Source organism: Palaemon carinicauda, chromosome 27, assembly GCF_036898095.1.
Source record: "Palaemon carinicauda isolate YSFRI2023 chromosome 27, ASM3689809v2, whole genome shotgun sequence".
Lineage (NCBI taxonomy): Eukaryota > Metazoa > Arthropoda > Malacostraca > Decapoda > Palaemonidae > Palaemon > Palaemon carinicauda.
In genome coordinates this window covers 96,749,887-96,759,354 of record NC_090751.1, presented here as the reverse complement: position 1 = coordinate 96,759,354, position 9,468 = coordinate 96,749,887, and the positions used below count along the sequence as shown (strand labels likewise).

Sequence of the window (9,468 nt, the reverse complement as noted above, 5' to 3'; positions counted from 1 at the left end):
CCACTCTTCTCTCGCAAAGGGTTAACTGCTGCACTGTAATAGTTCAGTGGCTACTTTCCTCTTGGTAAGGGTAGAAGAGACTCTTTAGCTCTGGTAAGCAGCTCTTCTAGGAGAGGGACACTCCAAAATCATACCATTGTTCTCTAGTCTTAGGTAGTTCCAGAGCCTCTGTAGTATCGTATTCTTCTATCTTGGGTATAGAGTTCTCTTGCTTGAGGGTACACTCGGGCTCAGTATTTTATCTTCCTCTTGTTATTTTGAAGTTTTTGTAGTTTATATATGAAAGATTTATTTCAATGTTATTATTCTTAAACATCTCTTGTAGTTTATTTCGATATTTCCCTCCTCACTGAGCTATTTTCCCTGTTGGAGCCCTTGGGGTTATAGCATCTCTCCTTTCCAACTAGGGTTATAGCTTAGCAAGTACTAGTCAGGGCAACCTTCATTAGGTTGGTTTGCTGTGAGTGATCAGATTAACGTCTCCCACCATCACCAATCCTCAGTTTGGCCAGTATGGTGAGGACAACTGGCCAAACCCCAGACATGAGTAAGGACGTGTTTGAGGCCTTTTTCCAGCAGTGGAATTTAAACAAATTTATATATATATATAATATATATATATATATACACATCTTTTTTTTAGTGGTCTCTCCCTGTTCCTCGTGAATAGGGAGAGGGAGTAGTCAAACCCTGGTAAGAGAGAATTACCCTGAAAGCTACAATCGGAAACAGTCTAACGCAAATCTCCGAAACTGCCATATTGTAGTCATTTCTGACTGCTAGGGTTACTTAGTATTAGTATAAAACAAATCATAGCAATTGTCAAAATATCTACTGCATAGCCTCCACGATCCCAGCGCTGAGCCATACAGCCGAAATATATAAATCCACGTAAGTAAGGAAAAGCAATTTTGATATATTCTACTCGGAAAAGAATTTTGATAAAATGGAGAAATGAAAATAGGATCAATAAAGAATTTTCTTTATATGGAGTATCAAGTGATTCATATATCTATCCAGTGTCTCACAGAGGAATGTTTGGAGTAGTGTAGGGAAAGGTAAAATAGATTCACCTTATATAAGGTAGAATATAACTCTGTTCTTTTGTTAGTCATGGGTGATATTATTATTATTATTATTATTATTATTATTATTATTACTTTCTAATCTACAACCCTAGTTGGAAAAGCAAGATGATATAAGCACAGGGGCCCCAAGAGGGAAAATAGCTCAGTGAGGAAAGAAAACAAGGAAAAAAATATTGTAAGAAAAGTAACAACATTAAAATAAATAATTCCTTATATAAACTATAAAAGCTTCAACAAAACCAGAGGATGAGAAATTAGATAGAATAGTGTGCCCGAGTGTACCCTCAAACAAGAGAATTCTAATCCAAGACAGTGGAAGACCATGGTATAAAGGCTATGGCACTACCCAAGACTATAGAACAATGGTTTTGATTTTGCAGTGTTCTTCTTCTAGAAGAGCTGCTTACCATAGATAAAGAATCTCTTCTACCCTTACCAAGAGGAAAGTGGCCACTGAACAATTTCAGTGCAGTAGTTAACCCCTTGGGTGAAGAAAATTTATATGGTAATCTAAATGTTTTCAGGTGTATGAGGACAGAGGGGAATCTGTAAAGAATAGGCCAGACTATTCGGTGTATGTGTAGGCAAAGGGAAAGTGAACCGTAACCCGAGAGAAGGATCCAATGCAGTACTGTCTGGCTAGTCAAAGGACCCTATAACTGTAGTGGTAGTATCTTAATGGGGGCTGGTGCCTCGGCCAACCTTACTGCCTACTTCACCATGTGGCAATTACAAAAATTAAATGGATCTTATAGTAATAGAAAAAGAAGGAGGAATCTGAGAAATTTAAGTAGCTAAAGAGGTGCAGATATTGGTAGTGATCACCAACTCCTCATTGCCACACTGAAATTAAAACTGAAAGCACCCAACAGAAATGTAGATAGAATACCAAGGTTTGATGCAACTAAGCTGGAAGATGAGCGCAGAGAAACATTTGCAATTGAATGTAGGAATCGATTTGTAGTCTTGGAGACTTTAAGAGACAAATAGCAGATAATTTGGTTGAATTGAAGGGAAAAAAAATACTTAGTTTAATTTAGTGGAAAATAACTCAATTTTCTAATGATGTGTCCTGTTTTTGTTAAGGCCTTTGTAAATAAATGTTCTTATGTATACATTCCTAAAAATGATTATTTTTTAAAATGATATTCTGTATTAAATTTTGAAAGTTAAGTGGATAAAAATAATTCAAAAGATCTCCTGTTTTTTGGTTTAATTTAGTGGAAAATAATTCAGTTGTCTAATGTTGTGTTATGTTTTTGTTTGTGAATACCTTTGTAAATGAATGTTCTTTTGTATACATTCTTAAGAATGATTATTTTTTAATTTTCTTCTGTGTTTAATTTTATGAATATTATTAAATTTATATTATTCAGTCTAGGCTTTTAATACTTTCATAAAAAAAATTCTTTTATATGCATTCCTGAGAAACTATGATTCTCTTGGATATTCTTCTGTATTTAAGTTTAAGAATCTTATTAATATTATCTTCATTCCAAAAATTCCATACACTGAATATGAAAGTTTAAAAAGAATTGAAAATTTTTTGAAAATCCAAATTTTAACTTTTTAACATTTTTATTATTATTACTCTTACTGGCCAAGCTACAACCCTAGTTGGAAAAGCAAGATGCTATAAGCCCAAGGGCTCCAACAGGGAAAAATAGCCCAGTGAGAAAAGGAAATAAGGAAATATATAAATGATGAGAATAAAATTAACAATATATCATTTTAAAAACAGTAACAGCGTCAAAACAGATATGTCATATATAAACTATTAACAAGGTCAAAAACAGATATGTCATATATAAACTATAAAACTACTCATGTCAGCCTGGTCAACATTAAAACATTTGCTTCTTATGTTAATGTTCTTTTTGTTATTTTGTGTTTATATATAAGAATTCTGTTCAATTTCACTTCATTCCGAGCTCTGAATATGAAAATCTAAAAGGAATTCATATTCTTGAGATTTTCCAAACTTTAACTTTTCGATCATGTCATATTTTTTTTTTAAACTTCAAACTTTACTTTTTCCGACTTCTTTGTTTGCTTACGTAAATCCATCTAATGTCCATTCAAGTTTCGTTAATTAATTAATTTATCTATTTAGTTTTTTATAGCAATTTTAAGATAAGACTTTTTCATATTTTTAAATTTAAATTTTTTTCTCTTTTTTACTTCTTTACTTGCTTACTTCAATCCAATTAATTTTAATGTCCATGTAAGTTTACCTAATTTGTTTATTTAATCATTTATTTATTCGAAACTTAATTAATTAATTTATTTATTTAGTTATCGAAAATTTTAAGAAACCAATTCAACATATTTTCATTCTAAGTTTCCAGGTATTAAAATGATTTCATATTTTTCAAGCTTCAATTTTTTTTTCTGACTTCATTGCTTACTTTAACCCAATTTATTTTAATATCCATGTAAGTTTAATTAATCTATATATTTCTTTGTTTATTTGAAACTTCAAACTCAGATTTTTTTTATTTCCAATTTTGCTTACTTCATTCTACTTAATATTTGATTATTAAATAATTTATTAGTTTATTTTATTGACTTCATTACTTACTTCAATCCACTTAATTTTAATGTCCAAGTAAGTTTAATTTATTTTTTCATTTCTTTTTTTTTATTTATTTGAAACTTAGATTTTTTTTATTTCCAATCTTGCTTACTTCATTCTATTTAATATTTGTTAATTTATTAATATATTTTATTTAGTCTTCTTTTAAACTGCAAACTTCCTAGCTTGTTTACTTCAATCTACTTAATTTTAATGTCCTTATAAGTTTAATTTATATGATTATTCATATATTGATACTTGTCATATTTATGAAAATTCAAACTTTGTTTTTTTTAAAACCTCCTTGCTTTCTTACCTCATTGAACTTAATTCTAATGCCCATGCAAGTTCTATTTAATCATTTACTCAACCACTTAATTTACATGTATGATGTGGGAGTATATTTATTTATTATTTATATATTCATATATTCATGAGATTATTAATTTCTTTATTTATTGAAACAATTATTCGTTTCTCGCAGGCACCGAATATGTGGTGGGGAGTGGCAGGAAGCCGCGCAGAGTTGCCATGTCACCTTTTACCTGATCAAATAGAGGACAAGGCCATTCTGGCTCTCTGGTACATCCAGGGGAAAAGACTTCCTGTTTATAGGTGAGTGACAGTTATTATTATTATTATTATTATTATTATTATTGTTGTTGTTGTTGTTGTTGTTGTTATTATTATTATTATTATTATTATTTTTATTAAAATTATTATTATTATTATTATTATTATTAACAAAAATAATATTATTATGATTAATGTTATCATTATCATTATTATTATTATTATTATTATTATTTTTATTATTATTATTATTATTATTATTATTATTATTATTATTATTATTATTATTATTATTTGCTAAGCTACAACCCTAGTTGGAAAAGCAGGATGATATAACACCAGGGGCTCCAACAGGGGAAAATAGCCCAGTGAGGGAAAAGGAAACAAGGACAAATAAAATATTCCAAGAATAGTAAACTGTAAACTATATAAACTATAATTTTAATAAATGTTGATATTATGTAATATTTACTCAATTTACTTTATGGATTTTATGCTTTGTTATGAACTTTCAATTTGGATAAGTTTTTTTTTATATTGAAAAGTAGATAAGATATTCTATTTGGTCTCAAATTCTCTCTAGACTGAATGTAGGTAAACATAGGTTTATTGAATTACCTATATTTCTGTTGTTCTGTAAGTCATTCTTTAAAAATTTTATTAATACGGTTTTAAAAGAGTATCATATAATTTTACTCATTAAGAGTAATAGTAATGATATTAATCTCCTCTATATAATAAAGAGCAAGTGTCTCATTTATATATATATATATATATATATATATATATTATATATATATATATATATATATATATATATATTTAATTTTGGCTTTCTTCGTCCCTCGGATGAGGGAGAGAGGGAGTAATCATACCCTGGTGAGAGAGAAGGTGCGTGTGTGTGCAATGCTATCTCCATATTTAGTCATCAGTTTTTACGGTTCGCGTACACTAGTGATAATAATAATAATAATAATAATAATAATAATAATAATAATTGACGGGTTGCGTACATTAGTAATAACAATAATAATAATAATAATAATAATAATAATATTAATTGACGGATAATGATAATAATAATAATAATTGACGGGTTGCATACACTATTGATAATAATAATAATAATAATAATAATAATAATAATAATAAAAATGATATATTACTGGACGTAATGAAAAGGTCATCCCATGACCCAGGCGCCTGCCAGGTCAACTCAAAAGGTCTATTGACCAAATATCGTGATTCATCAAATTCACTGGTTTCCAGTGGACCGTTTTCAAATGTCTTTTCCCGTCCCCCTTGCTCTTTTGTACTGGATGCTGGTGTGACAGATATCATTTTTGAACATTATTCTCATTTTTATTTGTTTTGTGTTACGATTTAAGTTGTTTTTATAGTTTTAGGGTGAATTTCTAAAGGATAAAGAAGGTGTTATTACCTCCGCTAACGAAGTTGGAAGGAGGTTATGTTTTTACACCCTGTTTGTGTGTTTGTTTGTGTGTGTGTTTGTTTTGTGAACAGTTTCCTGGTCACAATTTCAATCGTAGAGATAGCAAAGTTGGAAGGAGGTTATGTTTTACCCCCCTGTTTGTTTGTTTGTTTGTTAGTGAGTGTGTTTGTTTTTTGAACAGTTTCCTACCCACAATTTTAACCGTAGAGTAATGTAACTTGCAGGGATTAACTTATTTATGAAGCTGGAAATGATTAAATTTTGGGAAGGTCAAGGTCAAATGTCAAGGTCACGGTCAAACAAAATATCCAATTCACGTGATCAGCCATAAGTTTGGACATCGTTGTCACAGAAACTTCAAACTTGGTTCATATTTAAGCGTATGAAAATCCACGACAATAAATACATGTTAAGGTCAAAAGTCAAGGTCAAGTTCAAGGTCGAGCAAAAGATCGAGAAATAAGTGGCCGCGCCGGAGGTGTGTGCTGTACTGAGTGCCTCTCTAGTTAGTGTTATTATTATTATTATTATTATTATTATTATTATTATTATTATTATTATTATTATTATTATTATTAGCTAAGCCATAACCCTAGTTGGAAGAGTGGGATGCTATAAACCCAAGGGCTTCAACAGGGCAAGCTAGCCAGAGAGGAAATTAAATGAATTTATTATTATTATTATTATTATTATTATTATTACTACTACTACTATTATTATTATTATTATTATTATTATTATTATTATTATCATTATTATTATTATTTATGATACTAATTTTTCTAAGCAGTGTTGGGCAATGTCACTGTCCCTTCTATCATTCATGACTGCCCTTTAAATCTTAAATCCAGTAGATTACACAACCTTTCGAGGGGGATATCTTGCCCCTTCTGTGGGACATCTAAACCCTTCTGTGGGATATAATGCCCCCCCCCCCCCTGTGAGATATCTTGCCCCTGTGTTGGACATTTGCCCCTCTGTGGGACATCCTTCCCCATCTGTGGGACATCTTGTCCCCCTCTGTGTGCCCCCTCTTTGGGACATCTCACCAGTGTGTGGGACATCTTCCCCATCTGTGGGACATCTTACCCCCTCTGTGTTCCCCCTCTGTGGGACATCTTGCCCCTTTGTGGGACATCTTTCCCCATCTGTGGGATATCTTGCCCCCCTCTGTGTGCCCCCTCTCTGGGACATCTCGCTAGTCTGTGGGACATCTTGGCCACCCCTGTGGGACATTTTTCTCCCTCTGTGGGGACATCATACCCCCTCTCTGGGACCTGCTCCTAATAACGGAATCCCGTCTCTTTTACGGATTCAAGGGTCCTTGTCGAACAAACTTTTGTCTCCTTATCGCTGGATTCTGGAGTCATTAATTCAATGGGGCTCCTTAGAGCAGAGTTTGCCAGGTTTTTTTTAAATGAGGAAAGGCCAACTTATGATCAACAGAAGCTTTAAAAGGCCAACCCATTAGTAGAAAAAGGCCAAATATATAGTATTTAAGGGCCGCCTTTTTTCATGTTACTAAAGGCTAACCAATTTAAAAAAAAATCCGATTTTTTTGGCCTATAAAAGGGCCAAATCAGAGATTTTTGGTGAGGCCTCCATTTTTTTTTATGTTACTAAAGGTCAACCAATTTTTATAATTAGCCAAATTTGGGTTTTTCTGGCTTGAAAAAAGGCCAAATCTTAGAGTTTTGGCCTGGAAAAATACCAAAACCTGAAATTTTTTGGCTTGGAAAAGGTCAAAATCTTAATGATTTGGCCTGAAAAAGGCCAATATATGAAATTTTCTGCCTGCAACAGGCCAAAACCGGATTCTTTGGCCCGGAAAAAAGGCCTAAATCTGAATTTTTTTGGCCTGAAAAAGGCCAAAATGGCAACATTGTTATATCTCTCTGGTTCATTTTTTTTTCTATTCATCTTACGTCCTCTAGAATCACGTATGAGCTATGGTAACTCGAGTTTGGCCTTTTGATTTTAATTTTCATTTTTAATAGGTCTTTTTTTCAATGCTTCTTCATTTCTTAGATTAATTCCCAACTGTATAAGGTATCATGTCATCCATATTAAATAATAATTTCAATCATTATTATCATCATTATCATCATTATCATCTGTCCAATCACCATGAAGTTTTCTCTCATGTTGCAACTCCGGCATTCTTCCCTAATTACACTTCAGCACTTAATGGCCTCCCCCGGGCCTAGCCCGGACCCTATATCTACAAATCGGTCATCATTATTTTCACTATCCTCATCAACATCATTATCATCACCATTGTCATCAACATTGTCATCCTTATTTTCATTGTTCTTATTAACATCATCATCATTATCTTCCTTTTGCTCGCCAACATATTCATTATTATTATTATTATTATTATTATTATTATTATTATTATTATTATTATTATTATTATTATTATTATTACTATTATTATTATATTTATAAATATACTTATTATTATTGTTATTATTATTATTATTATTATTATTATTATTATTATCATTTTTATTGTTATTATTTTTATTATTATTATTATTAATACTATAGTCGTTATTATTATTATTATTATTATTATTATTATTATTTTTATTATTATTCATTATTATTATTATTATTATTATTATTATTATTATTATTATTATCATATTTATTATTATTATTATTATTATTATTATTATTATTATTATTATTATTATTATTATTATTATTATTATTATTATTAAAGTTATTATTATCATATTTATTTATGTTTATTAGTATAACTATTTTTATTATTATCATTATCATCATTATCATCATCATCATCACAACGGGAACGAATAAACAAACAAACAAACAAACAAACGAACGAACGAAATTGTTTACACCAACAAACACTTGTTGACAAACAGCGGAGTTATCGAGGCCTGGGAGTTCGGAGGCCTAAAGCATCAATCATATTTACAAAAAAAAAATTGCGAGCTGGCTGCTAATAAGATCGTATACAATAACTCCCTTTTTAACAGTGCATAAAGCTCTCTGTAGCTCTCTCTCTAAACACTTGTTGATTAAAAAGACCGTGTTTACTTTTGTTTCTGCTAAAAAAAAAATGTCATTGGATATGGTAGCTATTTTGAATGCATGCTATTCAGGAGAGCAATTATAATTTTAATTATGTTGGATTTTAATGATAATGAAAGGATAAGAGCTGATTAATCCTTTTTTTTTTTTTTAAGAATGATTTAGAATCGAAGGTTAAAGTTGAAGTAAAACTTGATCAGGTATTGGAAAATGAATAATATGGAAAATAAACATAAAGAAATATTGCATACGATGTTTTAAATTTTTTTTACTGCAAAGGAAGGTTTTATTTTATTACGAAATGCAGCCTGTTTTTCCGTACACACACACACACATCAAATATATGTATATATATATATATATATATATATAAATATATATATATATATATATATATATATGTATATATATATTATATATATATATATATATATATAATATATATATATATATATGTCTATATATATATATGTCTATATATATATATATATTGTATATACATATATATATATATATATATATGTACATATATATACATATATATACATACATATATATATATATATATATATATAGAGAGAGAGAGAGAGAGAGAGAGAGAGAGAGAGAGAGAGTCATAAATCAATACTTCCACCACTTTCAATTTTATTCTAATTCTTTACTACTAACATATCTTTTTCAATCATCATATTGTACAATCACCACATATCCTA

At 30.0% G+C, this 9,468-nt stretch overlaps 1 protein-coding gene across 1 annotated transcript in view; it reads left to right on the top strand.

The window, feature by feature from the left end:
- The first annotated feature begins 4,156 nt into the window (after positions 1-4,156).
- LOC137621047 (nephrin-like) overlaps positions 4,157-9,468 on the top strand; it is a 431,807-nt gene continuing 426,495 nt past the window's right edge. The window contains exon 1 of the mRNA XM_068351486.1: positions 4,157-4,278. Coding sequence (XP_068207587.1) covers positions 4,157-4,278 — 122 coding nt within the window. The remainder of the gene's footprint in view (positions 4,279-9,468) is intronic.